Here is a 21,534-nt window from a genome sequence, read left to right on the forward strand (position 1 = left end):
AAAGCAATATTAATAAATGTGTGTACTGCACAACACCAACTAGATTGTGTGCACTTCAACCAGTTAGTGATGTACTGCAACTCAAATATCTTAATGAGAAATAAACAGTGTCTGAGTCTTATTGCCAAATAAATATATGAACAGAAACCATTGAGAGAATAAAACGAAATACTAAAGAATGTGCAGGATAAATTTCAAGGACATACAAATAATGGGTGTTTGTATGTATGTGCATGCGCAACATCACCGCTCACTGATGTGTGGCTTCATCAGGGCCATCACATTGTCATTTAGAAAGCACTAGCATTCAAAATTGTTCACTCAAGTCAGCACAGCTTCAGCTCAGTTAGCACACAATTACCCAAGTGGAAACACTAAGAGTCAAAATTTAACACACATCAATCAGAACCTTCAATAGATATATAAAAGGGCCCAAATCAGTTTATTGAGTTTTGGAACAATGGATCCAGAAAGACATGAAGGAAGAGGGATAAGAATGAGGAGGAGGAAGGGCAAGAAGACAAGCAGTCTCAGATGAAATTCAAGTCACTCTAGTTGCCCATGTCTTTGTCAATTGTATGACTATGAGTGAAGCTGGGCTACGAGTAAGGCCAAATTTGAGTCGCTTTACCGTCACCTCGAGAACCTTCAGGGAGGTGTGGTGGCAAACAAAATTCTATCACTGAATAAGAGACAAACATTTCCAATAGTCTTTGATGAGGTGTATTTTTTTGCAAGAAAAGGTCAGCAGTCATAAAGTCACACAGAGTGGTTGCAGAGTGTGACAGTGAAGGGAGGGCATCCTGAATCCTTTATAGTCTTGACTCCCAGAATGTTATCTTTCTAGGCCAATGATGGTATTTCAACCATATGTGGAACATTCTTAGACTTGTTCATCATATTGTATCCTTGAGTGGAGGCCCTCCTGTCACGTAACAACACTCTTTACCATTCCAATACAATTCCATATTAGAATATGATTTGTGTGTGCTCTTTTACTGTCATATGATGGTCACACACATCGTACTGTAAGTAAATATAAAAACAAATTTAGAGGAGAGAGTAAAAAAAAAAAGAAGAAAAAAAGAGTTAAACAGGGGGAAAAAAACAATTTTGTGTGTGTGTGTTGTACTGTGTAGTACATGAATGAATAAAAATGTGCCAATTGGTTGTGTCTTTTGTGTTCATCATGTGAAAAGGTTTGTGATGGGGGGAACCACAAGCAACATAACTTACCAGTTTTGGAAATGTTGTTTTGAATTTATTGCACCAGTGTCTTAGACAATGTTGCAGTGTGTGTGATTTTGAGGGCTTGTGTGACATGTCTGAGGGCAAAGTTTGGTTTTTCAGCAAGAGTGAATGGGTTTGAGTGTAGAGCTTCATTTTGACCTGAAAATAGGATGTTTGGGGAATTGGGTGAGACGTTATGGATTTGTGTTTATAGTTTTGAGAATATGAGGCATAGTTTCAAGAAATGTGTTTAAGCAATCGAGAAAACCTCTAATACAGGGGTAATATGCTCATTTTTCAGTGCCTGTGAAAGACAGTGCCTGTCAGTAACCTTGCGGCCGCATTTTGGACTAGTTGCAGTCTGTTTAAGCTGACTGTGTGCTGACACTATGTTGTAGTGTGTGTGATTTTGAGGGCTTGTGTGTCCTGTCTGAGGGCAAAGTTTGGTTTTTCAGCAAGAGTGAATGGTTTTGAGTCTAGAGCTTCATTTTGAACTGAAAATAGGATGTTTGGGGAATTGGGTGAGACGTTATGGATTTGTGTTTACAGTTTTGAGAATATGAGGCATAGTTTCAAGAAATGTGTTTAAGCAATCGAGAAAAACTGTAAATGCAACACTTTACGAATGCATTGGTATACCGTTACAAAACACTGTATGTGTCTTGATAATCCATAAAATTTTTAGTTACTGTATATATGATTTTTCAGCCATTTTGCCTAAAATCGTCTTTACTTTCTCATTGTTGCAGTTGGTCTGACACTCCCAGCCATGTTGGCATGTCTTATTGTCTTCTTTGCGCTTGGCCCTGATAATTGCTGCTTGCAGCTAAATTTCTTGTTTTCGTTGTTCTCAGATGTTCTGGTCCTTGTGTTTTTTGATTGATTTGTTAATAAATATTATTGACCACAATTGGATCCAACTCTCCTGCATATTTAGAATTCCCCAGCATTACATATCAGTTCTTGGGCCATTATTATTTATCTTTATACTACCGCTGGGTCAAATTATACGGTTATAATGCAATTACACAACATGGTTATGACATTCAAATCTACACTGTTTGTAAACCTGCTCTATCCATTCAAACTGATCCAATTTCTGCATGTGTAATTCTTCTGCATTCTTTATTTTCAGAATTCTTTAACCTGTTCTTAAATCTGAATTTTTAATTAAGGGTCCATTCCATTATAATTTTAATGTATTATGTTTCGTTTTATTTATTCGTGTATTATTTTTACAACGTTGAAAAACTTTAACCCTTTCACATGTAAGTTTTTCAAGGCGACCGTTATTTAGAATGTGTCACTTTATGGTTTCCATGGTGACGCGTCATTGCGTGTCACGTGACAAACCGCAGCAACAACAGAGCTGAATGAATGATGATCTGCTTTTATGTCATTTTTCCTTTTTTATTCAAAATATTCACAAATTTGTTAGATATGGCATGAAATATCTGATATTCCGATTGTCAAATATATGCAAGTGGAAGTGTTTTGTTGTTTAAACACCTTTATAACGATCTCGTTAGTTGAGCTATATGCGCGATGGGCGCCGCCATCTTAGTTTGTGCCGCAGACGCAGTTCAGAGAATCGGATCTGTTGGATTTACAACACGTGAGTTCATCCACTTCTCCCGAAATACATAAAAGTAAGTGGCTGGTGAACTGGGAGAAGAATAGAGTAAACTTTAAAGGTATAAAAATACTTTTAACAATTTTCCAAAACTCTTAACACAGTTAGCACTACATCCGTCTGTGTAAGCTATACTATTAACACATTTCTTGTTGCTTTAACACAAAATACATACAATTAACACAAATTTAAAATGCTTGAACTTCTTTTACACACAAGCTCAAACAAGACCAAAACAATGGATGTTTACTGCCAAATTTACCAATGCTTTCACACTGTATGTCAGAACAGATAACACCATGTTCTAAACCTAACCTTACAGGCTAAAGTCAAGGTGAACAGCTGCTTATATTGTGAATTGAAACACAAATATATCCCCTGTATTTTATTCCATTGCTACTGAGAAACAGCTGATTGAAGTTATGCAAATATGGGACAATGTGGCATTCCACCATTCCCCTGCAGTCACAGCCTGGTTTGACGCCCATCAGAGGATGATGTCCATTTTCCTTGCCCCTTACTTCCCTTTCCTCAACCCCATTGAGGAGTTTTCTCAGCCTGGAGATGAAAGGTTTTTGACCATCGTCCACAGGACCAAATGTCCCTCCTGTATGCAAAAGATGCTGCATACCAAGACATCACAGCTGAACACTGCCAGGGGTGGATAAGGCATGCCAAAAGATTCTTCCCAAGATGCCTTGCCAGGGAAGATATCAGGTGTGATGTGGATGAGAACGTGCAAATGCAGAAGACCCGCGCAGATTAGAAGATGGCTTTTTCTGTTTGTATATTTTGTATTTTCACATACAGTAATACTGTAAATGGCAGCTATATTGCATATTTTTGTTATCTTGCAGAAATGTCCTGTTGCAAATAAAGCCGTTACTGCAGCAATTCTGTCTCTGTCTTCTTTTTTTCATAAACCATACATTCTATAAAGCTACTCTAAGAAGGGTCATTTATTTTGTTGTATTGAATTTCTGCTGCCAAAAAAAAAAAAAAAAAAAAAAGCATGCATTTACATTACAAACAAAACAAAAATGTAGAGAGACTTAAAAAAAAAACAAAAAAAAAACAGCAGTGCAAAACACAATCTATGATCAATACAATATACTGTCTGTTGTATAAGGGCAGACCTGACACATATAAAATAATGCAGTTTCTGTAATTTCAGCTGATGATAGTGTTTTTTTTGTCATTGTGTTATGATTGACTAAATGTTCCTGTTGGAAGAGAACATGTGTTAGTGTTTTGAATAATTATTTGATTTTGAAACATGTTTGCAGTGTTTTGTTAGACATAGTGTATTGTGTTAGTGTATTATTGTATTTTGAAAAATAGTGTTGGAGTTTAGTTTACAATGTGTGATTTTGAGCATGAAATTAACCGTTTTGCCAATTGTGTGTTTTAGGTGTGTTGGTGCGTTAAGAGTTTAGGAAACTTGTTAAATGTATTGAAAAAACTGTCATAGCGATTGTAAAAAACTGTAACATCAGCGTGTATTTTACAAACTCTAAATGTATTGTTTTTTTTAGTACTTATGTCTAAAACCTAAAATAAACATTATGTGGTTGAAAACACTGAGAAGTTGTGATATATGACAGCTCTGAGCGCGCCTGTCTCTGGCTCACCCCTGGTTCACACAGGACGCCGAAGCGACGCGGAACGGAAAATCACGCGCGGTCCGGCGCCTGCCTGTTCACACTAGACGCGTATTCTCCGCGGCGGTCTACAAGCTTCTGCTCAGTTGTTGTTTATTCAGAGCTATTTTTTTACATCATGGGTAAGTAAGTAACCTCATAAAATGAATACATCATGTTTCTGTAACCAAGAAGTTTGTACACTTCTTGTATTAATACTTTTTGTTAATACTCGCGGTATTTTAATTTGAAAATTGCTTATATTTTGACAATTGACCGGATGTCTCGTGTTTCTTGGTGTGACTTCCTGCCGGAATGGACGCGGATCACTCGCGGCTCGCGAAAAAAATAGACCAGACGCCGAAACTGGCGCTTCACGGCGCGGGCCGGCCGCGACGAGCCGCGGCGCACCGCGTCTGGTGTGAACGACACCATAGGTTAACATGGGCGCCGAAAGGAAGCGGCCTCCGTTCCGCGCCGCTTCGGCGTCGCTTCGGCGTCCGGTGTGAATGGGCCGTCAGCGCCAGCCAACGCGCGAGAGCACATTTGAATTTAGCAGTTGATCATGTCATGCACTGACCGTTCTAATCACACCGATGTGATCGTACGTGCGAAACTGTTAAGAATGTTTGTCATGTTTTTCCTCCTACAGAAATTATATTAAAACAAAAAATATTTTTTCCATTTTCATATTTTTGAAAAAGCTCCAGGGAGCCACTAGGGCGGCGCTTAAGAGCCGCGGGTTGCCGACCCCCGGGTTAGAGTAACTGCTTCATTCGACTGAATGGCCTAGAGAAGCGATCATGTGTCAGAAGTGAAAGTGAAAGAAAGAACTTCTGCAGTTTGGGGCGTTAAAAGTGCTGACGCACCGACTCTTTGTGTAAAGCTGAAGCGAGTAAACGTTCAAAAGCGGTGATCAGAAAGAGCTTTACCCAAAGCTGATTGTTAGAGCTATACTTTACATATTATAGCCTACAGTGTGCAGGTGAAAGATGCTACACACATCGACAAAGACGCCGACCGGAGGTTTCTCTTTTGAGAACACACGCAGGTGAGACATCTATAACAACATGATCAAGACGTAAACAATAAATAATATGATCAAGACATTACTACAATTTACATTGATTGCCAAGCGCTAATATGCTGATGAAGCCAAAACTATTGCAAAACATGAAAATGTTTTGACACATGAATGAGTAAACATGGCCTACTCCTAAACAACATAATAGTAACAAAAAGTAGGCCTAACTTAATAATGCCATATCTTTTAATTGTATTGTATCTGTTTGTTTGTTTATTCATTTATAGAAATGCTGTTCTGGAAGCAAATTTATCAGAGAAGGGTTACAGTGCACCAAACGCCAGGAAGACTGGCACCACCATTGCTGGCCTGATATTCAAAGTCTGTTTTGACGCTGCAAAAGCATGATTTGTGTTGTTAATTACTGATTAAATATTTATCATTTAAGTCTATGCTGTAATTCATTTCCATATCATTTAAGTCTATATTGTAATTCAAGTAATTGCAAATAAACTTAGCTATATTAAATTAATATGATGGTATGTAATATTTAGTTATAATAAACCCCAAAATAAATGGATTCTATTTTAGGATGGAGTGATTTTAGGTGCAGACACCAGAGCCACGGATGATATGGTCGTAGCTGATAAAAACTGCATGAAAATCCACTACATAGCTCCCAAAATCTAGTGAGTGAATCTTTTGGTTGATCATCATCATAGTTCAAGTCTCTATCTAAACTAAATTTTATAGTGCCTGTTTTTATTGTTTTCTTTTTCTTTCGATCTTACCACAATAGCTGTTGTGGTGCAGGTGTTGCTGCTGATGCTGAGGTCACTACTCAGATGATGTCTTCAAATGTAGAACTGCATTCACTGAGCACAGGACGTCCTCCTCTTGTGGCCATGGTGACCCGACAGCTCAAACAGATGCTGTTCAGGTGAAAGTGTCATAGTCGTTCAATTTGATTTAAGTGATTAAGCCAAAATGATTGATACATCAAAATACATAATTCTTTCTTTATTTAAGATATTGCTCACTAGTTAACTGATAATATTAGTTTATCTTAAAGAGCTATTTAAATATATCTTATCCAGGTCCAGGACTAGGGCTGATTGTTTCCCATTTTTTGTGTAGGTATCAGGGGCACATTGGTTCTTCTCTAATTGTGGGAGGTGTGGATATTAACGGCCCACAGCTCTATAGTGTCTACCCTCATGGTTCCTATGATAAGCTTCCTTTCCTTACCATGGGTACTTTATCCCCTTTATTTGAATGAACATAATCAAACATGTTTTTTCTGCACTTATTTATCAAAACTATATATTACAGGGTCTGGAGCAGCTGCTGCCATTTCTCTATTTGAAGATCGTTACAAGCCAAATATGGAGGTCAGACAACTGTTAAGACATTCTTATTGATATTTTCCAACATGGTATTGTATATGCTGTTATTGTAGTTACATTTGCATTTTAACTAGGGGTCTACGGACCCCTGAGGGCCCTTCAAAGGGGAAGTACACCCAAACACTTGCTTGATGCTCGAGAACAGACCTCATTGGTCCCTGCAGAAGCTCAATGAATGAACCTCAATCATTCTCGTGTGTCAAGCAAGCATGTTTGATCTTACTTTTACCAAATTCAATCTGACATTTATTTTTATTCTTTGCTTCTTACCCTCAATGTAATCTTTATTGTTGAATCCCACTTCCCAAACACACGTTCTGTATTTGTTCTTGTCAATTCCACACCTACATAAACGCTTGGGAAATGTAAAGCTAGAGGAAGGAAAGCAGCTGGTGAGAGATGCCATCACTGCAGGCATCTTCTGTGATCTGGGTTCTGGCAGCAATGTAGACCTATGTGTGATCACAGAGAAAGCTGTGGATTATCTGAGGGGATATGACCAGCCTGTTCAGAAAGGATTGAGGTAAGATGAATGTGGAAGTGTAATGTGGAAGAATGCAGTAACATTAATTCTTCATCATTTTAAAATGAGAATTTGTTTCAATGTATCCATTTTCCTGGGTTTTCCAGAAAGCAGGGTTACCCCGAACTCTTGGTTGATTACATTTCTTACTCAGTTATCGGTTCCAAAACACGGCCAGAAGTAAGTTCAGTCAACTCAAGAATATGTTCACTGTGAACACACTCATACAGGAAGGTACATCCTAGTATAGAGCTCTGCAGTGATTATTATTTTTGTTGGCCAACCCAGAAGTTAGCATCACCCTGGTTCCCTCAACAAAAACTCAATAGGATGTTTTCATTGGCTTTTTTGTATTATTGCAGAAAATAAGCTCTGTGAAAAAAAAAGATAAAAAAAAATTCTTACACTTTTTGTTCATCATGATAATCTTCACAAATTAACAACTTTTAAATCTGAAGCCTATAAATACAATTGTCAGAAGGCTATAAACAAACTACACCACATCTCAGGACCTCAGCTTCACTATCACTAGCTTCCAGCAAATTGACAACTTCCAACTAGCGAGTAGATGATTTTTCCAGTACAGTGTGAAGACATTTAATGTCCCTGACAACCTTTGTCAACCTTTGTTTAATGTCCCTGACAACAGCCTTTTTCAAGACAAGTAAAAACTTGCAATGATAACCCTAATCCTAACCCTAACCCTAACCCTAGCCACAGACCTTATTCTGGCAAAAAAAACTTTAAACTTTAAAAAATCTATTGACTTCAGGACGGTGGAACCAGAAGTGCTAAAATGCTAACTCATTTCTGGGTTTTGGCCTACAAAATGTCATCCCTGCAGCACTCTATTCACTTACTTGTGAACTATTCTATGTCATTTTTTAGTAAACATTGGGCCAGATTTTTGGGGTTAAAAAAAACACTGTCAGGATTTACTAAAGACAATAAATTTGTAGACATTTTTAATGAAACTGAATGTTAAGGTTTCATTATAATACTATATATTGCTATATATTTACTTGTATATATATTTACCACGTAAACTTATGCATGACCTGCTTTCTGCAATATACCCCGAATCAACTCTCATCCTGATCAATTCTCTTTTAATAACCTTCTGAGTTTACAACTGCACATATTTATTCAGGTATTTATTTATACATAAAATCTCTTAACATTCAAAAACATTTTCTCTCTTTCTTCTAATGCACCAGGGAGGGTACCTACAGATACAAGCCAGGCACTACTGCTGTGCTCACAAAAACAGTTATTCCATTACCACTGGATGTTGTGGATGAATCTGTTCAAGTGATGGACACTGAATGAGAATATATTCGCAATTCTTTACACTCTTTCCTTCACTCTTTAGGAAATAAGGTATATGTGAATAGGTTTCCTTTCTGGATAAAAATGGAAAACTATATTTTTCATAATTTTAGAAGTAGCCATACGCTTTAGGACTTTCCATGTATTCAGTAATTTGCATTTGAGCTACTCAAGACTGTTTTGCAAAAATGCATAATATTAAAAAGTGTGTTTCCTTACCTTTCCTTAACCCATCAGACATAAATAGTCCATTCAATAAAATTTAAGATAAAAAAATGAAAGATTGTCATTTTTGTTGTATTTAAAAAAAAAAAACGATCAAGCTAAATATTCATTTGTTGGATACAAAGGCAATATTAACCATAAATATTTGTATCGTCTTATAAGAGCTTTACAACCAGATATTTCAGCATGATGGGAAATCTGTATTTTTCAGAAATTGATTACTACTACATTGTTCACAGCAAAGTGAGCAGACATATTTATACATATTTGTATTTATATATTTACAAACTCATGAAGAAACAAACTGCATGCCTTTTAAATATTTAAAGTTAGTGAAAGCATGAGAATTATTCTTGGTCACAATTGTTACGGTGGGGAACTATAAATCAGTCAGTTAAAAATGTATCAGTTGCTGAATAAGACCCATTATAAAGTTGCAATATTTTTTTGTAAAAATGTACTTTTTTTTAATAAAATGCAATTATGTAAGGGCATCATAAATCAAGGATAAATATAAAAAGTATAATTTTTACATTGTTTTGTAATATGCAAAGTTTGTGACACCACCTACAAGTTTATGTGTCCTGTGATCATGAAATGTATGATCAAGAGCAAAGAACCTACAATCACTATAGGACCAGTTTCTCAATATGACCATTTGTTTTTTAAAATCTTTTCACACAGTGAGCACAACAGGCTAAACTGTGGATCATTTACAGTTTTTTACAATTGCTATGACAGTTTTTTCAATACATTTAACAAGTTTCCTAAACTCTTAACGCATCAACACACCTAAAACACACAATTGGCAAAACGGTTAATTTCATGCTCAAAATCACACATTGTAAACTAAACTCCAAAACTAATTTTCAAAATACAATAATACACTAACACAATACACTATGTCTAACAAAACACTGCAAACATGTTTCAAAATCAAATAATTATTCAAAACATTAACACATGTTCTCTTCCAACAGGAACATTTAGTCAATCATAACACAATGACAAAAAAAACACTATCATCAGCTGAAATTACAGAAACTGCATTATTTTATGTGTCAATTCTGCCCTTATACAACAGACAGTATTGTATTGATCATAGATTGTGTTTTGCACTGCAGTTTTTTGAAGTTGCTCTACATTTTTGTTTTGTTTGTAATGTAAATGCATGCATTTTGTTGTAGTTTTTTTTGCAGCAGAAATTCAATACAACAAAATAAATGACCCTTCTTAGAGTAGCTTTATAGAATGTATGGTTTATGAAAAAAAGAAGACAGAGACAGAATTGCTGCAGTAACGGCTTTATTTGCAACAGGACATTTCTGCAAGATAACAAAAATATGCAATATAGCTGCCATTTACAGTATTACTGTATGTGAAAATACAAAATATACAAACAGAAAAAGCCATCTTCTAATCTGCATTAGGCCATATGTTCTCATCCACATCACACCTGATATCTTCCCTGGCAAGGCATCTTGGGAAGAATCTTTTGGCATGCCTTATCCACCCCTGGCAGTGTTCAGCTGTGATGTCTTGGTATGCAGCATCTTTTGCATCCAGGAGGGACATTTGGTCCTGTGGACTATGGTCAAAAACCTTTCATCTCCAGGCTGAGAAAACTCCTCAATGGGGTTGAGGAAAGGGAAGTAAGGGGCAAGGAAAATGGACATCATCCTCTGATGGGCGTCAAACCAGGCTGTGACTAGACGGAATGGTGGAATGCCACATTGTCCCATATTTGCATAACTTCAATCAGCTGTTTCTCAGTAGCAATGGAATAAAATACAGGGGATATATTTGTGTTTCAATTCACAATATAAGCAGCTGTTTATCTTGACTTTAGCCTGTAAGGTTAGGTTTAGAACATGGTGTTATCTGTTCTGACATACAGTGTTAAAGCATTGGTAAATTTGGCAGTAAAAATCCATTGTTTTGGTCTTGTTTGAGCTTGTGTGTAAAAGAAGTTCAAGCATTTTAAATTTGTGTTAATTGTATGCATTTTGTGTTAAAGCAACAAGAAATGTGTTAATAGTATAGCTTACACAGATGGATGTAGTGCTAACTGTGTTAAGAGTTTTGGAAAATTGTTAAAAGTATTGAAAAATCTGTCATAGCAATTGTAAAAAACTGTATTGATATAAATGTACAGTAGAATGGCAAGTGTCCCACGGGTGTCAGGGAGGGGCAGTCTTAAAAATAGTGGTTAAAAACATTTTTATTAATCATAAATTCAGAAATGTATTCCTTGAATTGTGTGAAAAGTTTTATTGAAATGATACAATACAAATGGTAGACAATGTGATTTGAGTTTCACGAAATCTGAATCCACAAAACTACATTTTGAATGTATGTTTATGTGTAGTACATATGTGTAGTAGCAATAATCGATATAGTCTAATTGCAGTTATTTAGGCCACACCACCTACAAGCTCGGTTTATGACAGGTGGTCGGTCTCCTCTAATATGAGAGGTGTAGGCTACTTTGTTTGGGGTGCTCCAAAGTCATGTATTTAGACCAGTTACTGCTGTTTTAATTCTGTAATACCATAGTAATGTATTTATTGCAATGTACACTGTCATGTATTACACCTCTGTAGATGCTATCTTCAGTCTAAAAAATGTATTTAATCAAGTAACCAAGATCTGGAGCTTGTGTGTTGTGGTCATAGTTTTCCCTCGACAAACGCACGTCGATAAATTAGGGAATGAACTTGCGCTCCCGGGGGCGGTTCAGCGCAAAGAGGAGGCGTATTCCGGCGCAAATGTTCCCTGGTGCTATTTTGCAGTTCCAGAAAACAATTCTGCCACAGACCAGGAAAAACTGGTCTTTAAGGGCGCATGCTTTGCCATAATGTAGCGTGTGCACAACGCGCATACACTTTGCTTCTCTCATCTACACACAGACGCAGCAGTTGCCATTTTTGCAAACCATACATAATTACAATCAAAAATATTCCACATGAGGGAAATCATTGTGGTGTCCATGAAGATGTGAAAAAATAGGCATAAATTTACCAAATTTACCAAAATTCTTATACACCTGTTTAACCGAAGCTAATTTGGGTGGGTTTCTTCCATCCCCATACAATGTTACTTTTCTGTCTTTTACGGCCCTGACGAGAACGTCGGTCTCCTCGGATGTGAACCGCTCCTGGCATGCGCCTGGCAAATCTGTCGTTATAATAGCAATCCGCCATGGAACAAGCGCGCCTGCCCTTAAAGGGAATGTGAGATGTCGCTCTGGTTGGTTTATTTCACGTTACGCCAAAACCACACCTATGAGTAATGTAGCTACTTCACACCAACCCATTTTAGTCATTTATGCCACCCGTTTTAATAGCAACAGCACCCGATATCCACCCACAAAGTTACTTGTGTTTCTCGTTTGATACTTGCGTTTCAGATCGTTAAAATAGGGCCCTGCTGTAGTGTAATGGAAGAATGACTTGATTTGAGACGTGTTTTGATGGTTTTAGTGCATTTTGAAAGTTGGTTAGGAGAACTGTGTGAAGAGTTTTGAAAAAATAAATGACTTTAGGATAGAGTCCTAACAATTGTAAATATGGCATCTGCATTTGACACGTTTTAATTGCTTTCATTTTTAGTGTTTTGAGACATATAATAAAGGGCAAACTGTGATTAAAACTGCTCATGTGGCTTTTTGTAAAATGTTCACATGAATTCAAGATCATCACTTTGATAGTTATGACAATAGTGTAAAATATAATTTTACACCCTTCAACCTATTTTTTTCTCATGTAACTAGTGGAATTAAATGAGTTAAATAACATATCTATACACAAAGATCTCATAATGAAATATCTTATTGTGAGGATGCCTTTTCTAGTAGCCTGACTTAAAAGGGAGATTCGAGATTAACTAATTAACTAGTTGATTTCAAAGGTTTAGTTGTCTTTCCTTGCTTTCTACAAATAATTTTCCTAATTATATCATTGTTTATTATGAAACGCTCTTGACATGCTGATTAATAATGCTAAAAAAAAAAAAAAAAAAAAACATCTTGTCTAAACTTGTTTATTTAAAAAGGTCGGAGGCATTTGTATTACTAATTGGCTAATTGTATTTGCTGGACCGCGAGATGTAATGACAAGGTAGCGTTGTAATTAAGTCTCTCTGTCTGCTATTGATGACCCCTGATATGACTTCTGGAAGCATCTTACTCAGTACTTGTAGTCGTATAGGGTCTAACATAGGCCTAGATGTTGTTGATTTAGATGATTTAACAAGTTTAGACCATTATTCCTCTTCTGTAGCAAAAAATTACTGGAATGTCCATTTTGTGTTCCATTTTCCGGACTGCTCTCTTGCTGCTTTTCCGGACTGCTCTCTATGATGCACCCAGAATACATCGCGGCATGAAGCATGTCACCATTGATGAGATTCATGCTGTGAATCTTGATGTCTGTTTGTGTCTAAACCTTGCAGGAGTTTAAAAGTGTTTTGTGTACAATGTGTTTTTAAACAGGAGCGCAAAACTTTTTGTACAAGTTTTTTTTTAATTATTCAGTTTATCTAATTAAAACACTGCTGGATCTCATTTTAGTCACAGTCACAGAGTAACTAAAATCAATTATTCTCAAGAGATCAGCAAATAAGGCCACTCATGCGATGAGTATGACAGCTGTATCATCAACAAGAGGCCAACATCATTTGATCATGATTTCTCTTGCTGCTCTTGCTATAACAAACAGATACACCAGCCAGAGAAAAACTCATGTTAAAAAATCGAATTAAGAGCCCAACTAAAGCACTGATCTCCTTAATGGTGGCATCAAACCAACTATCATTTTCAATAAAACATCAACATCTAAACCTCTGCTAATTCTTAATAAGAACTTTTGTAGATGTATGGCAGAAATAAGGTCAACCTGGTTAGTTATAAGTGAAGCTGGTAATGCTGTTTATAAAATTGTTTAATCCTCCTCGGTTGAGATCTTGAGAGATTTGTCTTCTTATCTTCAGTTGATTTCATCTAAGGCTGTGGCTGGAAATCAGTTGTAGTTCTTGTGTTTCTCTTTTTTTTTCTGTTCTTGTTGTTCCTCTGTCCTTCAGTGATTCTGCTTGTTATCACTTAATTATCTCATTAAATTAATTATTTATGTATAGTAGCCTATTATTTTCCACAACGTTACTAACTCAACTGTTGCTATTGTTGCTAGAGTTCTCAACGGGTCGGGTCGGCCCGACAAACCCGACGGGACCCGTGGGTTCGGGCCGGGTTCGGGTCGAAAATATAATCAAATGACTCGGGTCGGGTCGGACCTCGGGCTTAATCTTTTCCAGTCAGTGAAAAAAAAACAACATTTATTAATCATCGCTGCTGTTCACCGTAAAGAAAGTCTGGCTGCTGCGTGCAAGCGCATCACGGAGAGGGGCGGGGGCAGACCTGACGCCGCTGCGTGCACGCCTTTAGCCTGGAGAAGAAGATGGAGTTGGTGAAAAGTAAACTTGCCTCAGGTGAATTCACCGTCGCTACTACAGCCTATTTATATATTTAAAGTTTATTGTTTCAGTTGTTTGTATTGTTAAAAGGCGTGAACATTAAAGGTTGATTTGAACTTCCGTCTGCTGGTCATGATAATACGAAAAAAAAATCCGACGCGGCGTCGGGCCGCGGGCCGGGTTCAGGCGGATAATTCATGTTGATGTGTCGGGTTACATCGGGTCCGGGCTTTAAAAGCCACGGGCCGGGTCGGGTCGGGTTGTTATTTTCAGGCCCGTTGAGAACTCTAATTGTTGCTATTAATTGTTTCTTCCTTTAACAGCTCACTAAGCAAAGATCTAAAAATATTCATTGACACCAGGGTCTGCAATTTCATGTCATTTTGTAAAAAGTTCCAATCACTGGGTGCCACATACCAAAAAGCTTTTTTTCTAAATCCAGTTCACGCGAGTGGAACTGAGAGGGTATAGAGGGAGAGTGGGGTATAACATTTTCACTAAACCTACTTGGGGTTCAGAGTATTTACTTTTTCCCGCATTAATTTCACACGTCTAGTAGGCTATAGTTAAGTGGTTTTGTTTCATAATACAGTTTATACTTTTTTCTTGATTTACCCCCAAAAATATGGAAGTGAAATGTGACAACATGCCCCATAGGTGGGGTACATTGAAACATATGAGGGGTAACATGAACATATGAAAGATTACAGTAAAATGTTTTCTGATCTAATAAAAAAAGATACAAAATAAACTAAAATATTTTCTCAATAAAATACAATTACATATAAAATAATGGCAGTTTTTAATAATTAATGGAGCTGTATGTAAGAAATGTATTTCAGTTAATCAAAAAATGGCCCTGATATGTCACTAGACATTAAGAAATCATGTTCATTTCAAATACTTATATCACTGACAACAGTAGTCCGGCCAGGATATTGTCATTTAAAAAGTGAAGTTGCAGGACTCAACTGATGTTGTCATTTTGTGTTTTGGCCTGAAGCGCCACCCTCCACCTATCTACCAATCACGAAGTCAGTAGTGTTTCGGCATCCGGGTTGCCAGTTCAGCTCTAGTTACCACAGCTGCAGCTACAAACGTTCGTGCTGGATCCTGCAGCCTATCTGGCAACCTCGAGTCAGGGGGGAGGGTGAGGGGATACACCGCTCTACAGTAATTTGAAAGTGATTGCAGTACCAGTTTTGGCCACAATCTTACATACGGCTCCTTACATTTTTTTTTTTTTTTTTTTTTTTTGAGTTTGACAACAAACACAAAACACAGACAGCATAGTTCAAAACATAATAATAATTAATAATTTCTGAACGCTAAGTCTTGATTCACCTTTTTGTTCATGGTTTCTCAATAGAATTCATAAAAGTATTGAATAGAATAACGTAGTTCTAATAGGGGCACATTGTAACGCAGTGTTATAACGTTCCCCGTCTGCAGAACTGGGATTTAAGCTAGCAGTAGCAGCTAGTGTTTTCTGCTAGTTAGCGAACCATTAAAGAACTATCTTAACTGTAAAATAACAGATTGGAGATTAAAATAATATCAGATTAGTCTAATTTTAACAAAAAATAGAGATGAAAAATGAACATAAGTAGGAAATTTACTTTTGCTATGTTTAAATACATTTTCAGTCACATCTTCCAAAGATTTCTGAATTTTGGTGCAGTTTTTTTCTCTTTATAGTGTTGATATGGCAACTAATAAATACAAACTTAATAAACACTTAGCCTAAATTTAGCCTACATAATATTAATAAACCTTTCTCTAATGAGCTCAGAGACATTTAGAATGTATTGATGTGTTTAATAGACAGGGTCTCTGTGCCCTGGATATTGATATTTTGTTATTAGGGGTTCAAGCACCAAAGGTAAATCGGGTCCCTAATGAATTTATGATGCTAACTGCAAATTCTAAACTATCAGCCATTCCAACTGAAAAATAATGTTGCCCACAAGAGGGAGCCACAGGATAAGGAATCTCTCCAGCCTGTCAGTTTCTATCCCTTTGAATGGAAATAGATGCATTGATCTAGTTCATTTGTTCACATGCTTATAGATCATTTCTTAATAATTAATTATAACTTTATTAACTAGACTAAACACTTAGACTAATCTAACTCATACACACACATACATGCATACAGTTTAGCAATGGAAAGACAGCTGAAGCAGAAAGACAGCTGAAGCAGAATACAAGAAAGTAAGACATTGTTTGAAATTCAGCAGATCAACAGCCTTGAGCAAATCATCAGTTTCTTAGTTCTAACACTTACTTCTTTAAAAGAAGTAGGGGAAAAGAGCATATTGGAGGGATTATTGTAGCCCAATTGGAAAGTACTATTAATATAAATGATGTGGGGAATTATCAAGAAAATGGAAGGTAATAGAAGAGAGTGGAATTATCCAATCCTTTCAGATGGAGAACAGTTGGCTATATCAAACCTGGAGAAAGCAGAAATGATGGTGAACACTCTGAGTAAGGTACACAGTTCCAGTGATCTATCAGAAGAAGAAAGAAGGGGTAGGGAAGAAACAAGGAGTCTATACACTCTCAGAAAAAAAGGTACAAAAGCTGTCACTGGGACAGTACCCTTCAAAAGGGTTCTAATATGTACCATTTAGGTACTAATATGTACACATTTGGTACCAATATGTACCTTTGAGGGACTTAAATGCACTCTTTAGGTACAAAGGTGTACCTTTTGAAAAGGTACCGCCACAGTGACAGCTTTTGTACCTTTTTTTCTGAGAGTGTATGCTGAGGATATTAAAAAGAAAAAAAAAAGGTAGAGGATAAAGATAATGTTCCATTTACACTGAGAGAGTTAAGAAATGCATTGGATAAGTGTTAGAATTCAGCTCCTGGTAAAGATGAAATTTGTTATAGTATGTTAAGACATTTAAATAAGGGAATTCAGAAGGTTTTAAACGTATTTAAGTCTGGGAGGAAGGAAAGATTCCTGCAGGATAGAAGGAGGCAGTTATTTTTCCCATAATAAAACCGGGAAAAGATGCTAATTCAGCAAATGCATATGCACATTAAAATGCATATGCTAGGAATTGGGGGAAATATGTTTAACTGGGTAATTGACTTTTTAAATAATAGAAGTATTCATTCATATAGAGACATCTAGAAGGTGTTTGGTAGAAAATGGGACACCACAAGGTGTTATTAGTCCATTGCTGTTCAACATAATGATTAATGATGTTTTTTCTAATGTTCTGCCAGGAATTGGAAAGTCACTATTTGCAGATGATGGTAGTCTGGAAAAGGGGAAAAAATGTGAAGTATACTCTGAAGAAAGTACAGGAAGCTCTAACCATAGTGGAGGATTGGGGAAGGAAATGGGGTTTTAGATTCTCTATTGAGAAGACTAAGTTTATGTTTTTTACTAGGAATAAAATAGATGAAAGTATAAAACTGGAGCTGTATGGTAGGAATTTGGAAAGGGTTAAAAGTTTTAAATTTCTTGGTTTGTTTTTTGACACAAGACTTACATGGAGGGATCATGTATGTAATGTAGTAGATAAATGTAAAAGGGTAATGAATTTAATGAGAGGTCTTGCTGGAACAGAATGGGGAGCAGATATAGCTTGTTTGAAGCAAATTTATATAGGCTATATTTAATTAGAGCAAGAATTGAATATGGGTGTTTGGTTTATGGATCTGCAGCCAAGTCAGTTTTAGATTAGATATAATCCAAGCTAAGGCACTGAGAACAGGAGCTATGCAATCTTCGCCAGTGTGTTCCTTGCAGATAGAAACAGGAGAAATGCCATTATGGTTGCGAAGAAAGCAGCTTCAGGCTAACTATTAGGTCAATTTGATGGGCCAAAGGTGTGATCACCCAGTTAAAATAATAATTCAGGCAAGTTGGGAGAGAGAAGTGGCAAGACTTCCAAGTTTTAGATGGACTGGGGAGGCACTGGAACAGGAAATGTCTATGACAATAACTTTTGTCTAGGAGTACTGTGGCCACCAGTTCCAGGTCCCAAAGACTGTTTTAGAGATACTGGGGATTAAGTCAGATAATCCTGAGTCAAATTTGGTGCATGAATTCTAGTGTCATATAAGAGAGATATCAGGAACATATATTATTTTTTACTTATGGTTCAAAGGATCAAGAAACAGGTGCTGCAGGAGCAGCTTTTGTTGTTCAGAGGTGGAATGTCCAAGCTTTTAAGAGAACATAACATTTTCGAAGTGTGTTCACAGTGGAATTATATGCAATCCTGATGGCAGTGCAATGGACTGAGCAGATTCAGAACCATCAAGAGTTGATATGTAGTGACTCTGTGTCAGCTATCAATAGTATTGGGAAAGGGTCATCAAAGAGTCGACAAGACCTTGTGTATGATATTCTTCTGGCAATTAGAGATGTGAAAAGGAGAGGGGGAGAAATATAATTTGTATGGGTCCCAGCTCATGTAGGTATTGCAACAAATGAAAAGGTTGATAAATTGGCCAAAGAAGCTACTCATAAGGAAACAGTAGATGTAAACATATAACGATCCAAGGCGGAGGGTAAAAGTATTGTGTGGCAGGGAACCATTTTAAAATGGCAACAGCTCTGGGAGCAAGAAAACAAAGGGAGACGACACCTATTCTCATTATCTAGTAAGGTAAAACTGACTCAGTTAATGTTTGTAAAAGCCCCCTCTTTTACAAACATTAACTGAGTCAGTTATACCTTACTAGATAATAAATCAGACGTAAGGAACAGGTTATTATTTCTAGAATGAGGATTAGTCACACGTTTCTGAATAGCACTTTATTTATTTTAGGAAAACACCATGGCTTGTGTTCATGTATGGAACCTGAGACAGTGCAACATGTTTTGATTTCTTGTAGAAATGATGACCGCCAAAGACAAGATGTACTCAGAGAATTGCGAGAAACCGGCTTGGAAGAAGTATCTATGAAAAGTATTTTAGAAGTAGGATTAAGCGAGAGGGGAAAACGCTGTTTGTTCAATTTTTTAATAGTTACTGACTGTATAGCAGGATATAGTGCACTAAGGTGCTAGTCCCATAGATGGCAGCAATGCAACTAATTGGATGCGGGCTGCCGAAAAACCCAAATGAAGAAGAAGAAGAACATCTCCTTACGACGTCACGCGCGAATTACCTCCCTCATTGGCTAGGGAGCTGTGTGGGCAGTGTACAGCACTGTTTGAATTCGTGCGTGATAGAAGACTTCCAAACTACGATATTAAGTACTGGTAAATCTAAATTATGTTATTTTTTTTGTGTATTTTGATTGCCTGGACTTTGTTGAATTTGCCCAGAATAGAGAGAAAGTGTCTGATGTCGAGCAGTCGCTGTTCATTTATTCATTTTAATAGTTTTTAGTTTTGTAGTGTTGCATGTGAATTGAAAAATACGTTTTCTGAAGGTTAATGTGAGATTGACACTTTTCATTTACGTGTCGGTTATTTATGGAGACGTAATCTCATAGATTAAACAGTTGATGTGTGTTTAGAGAATACTATGATCTGCATCATTTGATACGCTATCATCAACAGTTGCATTTGTTGTGTTGCAGTCTAGTGCTGTTGATCTGATATTCTGGCCATGCGGCACGATAAATCGGCACACAAGCGAAAGCCATCGACCCCCAGACGCAGATCTCCCCCTGCACCACCGTTAACAGCTAGAACCCGCCGCACCAGCGGACCCTCCGGTGAGCACTTATGGCTTCCCTCTCTTATGCACGCACACTTAACATTTTTCATGCAGTTTTTAAGGCAGATGGGTTGGCGTAGTGGTTAAAGACAACATCATCATCATCAGCAGCAGCAGCAGCAGCAGCATCATGCAACTGCCATTTAAGGGCTCTGATCATGTTATTATTCATGTTTTATACCAGCCATATAATATTTCAAGAGATTAGCAGTTTTGTAGTTAAGTTAAAATATAACTCTTATGGTAGCAAATTTGGTCACAAATGTCACTGGTGGGGTTAAACAAGTATAACCAAGGCCTGGTTTCACAGACAGAACTTAGATTAATTTAGTTCAATTAGGACATTTAAATGGCTTGTATAAACATGCCTTTGAAAAAAAAAACATTACTGATGTGCATTTTATGACAAAACAATGACAGTGACACATTTTAAGATGTCATGTGTCAGTGCAAGATGCTTTTAGTTAAAACAGCTCAAACATTTTAGTCTGGTACTTGATTTAAAGGCACAAAATGTAAGGTTTTTGGATTAAAATACCCCAAAACCACTACAACAGTGTTATATATTTTATTGACTTGTATACTTGCACCATTCCATATGTTTCCAAGAATGTTTAAATCCAGAGAAATAAGCAATTTTAACCAGGACACGGACGTGTCATTGCGTCGCTTCTCAGTGACCCCATACCTTTTGCAGAAACCATTAAAACACCAAAGGTGCTTTAATATATTATATGTTTTATTAGAGCCTTTATTAGATGACTCAGAGAAAAACACTATTTTTGATAAAGGGCCAACATAACATAATCAGATGCAGCTTTATTTTTAGTAACAGTAATGCATTTTCTCTGTCATACAATATGTTTTAAAATTAATTGCATGCCATTTAGCAACACAAACCATCCAGCATTTATTAATATGATATTCTAATATCGATCTAGCTTACTGTATTGAGCAACAAGTGTCTCATAGCAGCCGCCGAGCGAATGCACAATGAGTAACTTTATAACATAATTTTCAACTGACAAATGTAAATGATAACAGCGCCCCACGTACACTTGACCTGAATAAGCGGAAGCGGCGTCTGTATGAAAGAAAATTAATGACAAACAAAAAAAGCTTGTTGAATTGCACTACTTGGAAAAAATATGCATTCCATTAACCGTGGTTGCAATTTAATGCATTGTATTTTTATGGGCTGAAATTCAACATGGTTGTATATTTAAGCTGTGAATATTTCAATTCAAAATATTTCACACATTTTCATTATGAAAAATTCAATAATCTATATTCACTTTTCAGACTTCACTTACAAAATATTAATTCTGTTTAAAAATACAATGATCTATAATATTC

General features: G+C 36.8%; 2 protein-coding genes across 5 annotated transcripts in view; both read left to right on the forward strand.

Moving 5' to 3' along the window:
• The first annotated feature begins 5,263 nt into the window (after positions 1-5,263).
• Positions 5,264-9,505, forward strand: LOC311299396 (proteasome subunit beta type-7-like). 2 transcript variants are annotated; one of them, XM_084422939.1, is made up of 9 exons: positions 5,307-5,554; positions 5,815-5,908; positions 6,119-6,216; positions 6,327-6,467; positions 6,665-6,780; positions 6,860-6,918; positions 7,305-7,456; positions 7,564-7,636; positions 8,674-9,054. In XM_084422939.1, exons 1-9 carry the CDS (start codon positions 5,496-5,498, stop codon positions 8,755-8,757), a joined length of 876 nt encoding a protein of 291 aa, XP_084279065.1. In that variant the 5' UTR covers positions 5,307-5,495; the 3' UTR covers positions 8,758-9,054. The 2 variants fall into 2 exon arrangements, with proteins under 2 accessions (XP_084279066.1, XP_084279065.1); XM_084422940.1 differs by lacking the exon at positions 7,564-7,636 and having other exon boundaries at positions 5,264-5,554; positions 8,674-9,505.
• A 10,110-nt stretch (positions 9,506-19,615) lies between these two features.
• The window catches only part of cenpa (histone H3-like centromeric protein A), a 65,702-nt gene continuing 63,783 nt past the window's right edge, over positions 19,616-21,534 (forward strand). For 2 of the 3 annotated variants that reach the window (XM_084423714.1, XM_084423716.1), the window contains exons 1-2: positions 19,616-19,715; positions 20,039-20,176. In XM_084423714.1, the coding sequence (XP_084279840.1) occupies positions 20,068-20,176 (109 nt within the window). In that variant the 5' untranslated portion in view covers positions 19,616-19,715; positions 20,039-20,067. The remainder of the gene's footprint in view (positions 19,716-20,038; positions 20,177-21,534) is intronic. The other variant, XM_084423715.1, reaches the window with a different exon arrangement.

Source organism: Rutilus rutilus (genome assembly GCF_951802725.1).
Source record: "Rutilus rutilus genome assembly, chromosome: 11".
Classification (NCBI taxonomy): Eukaryota; Metazoa; Chordata; class Actinopteri; order Cypriniformes; family Leuciscidae; genus Rutilus; species Rutilus rutilus.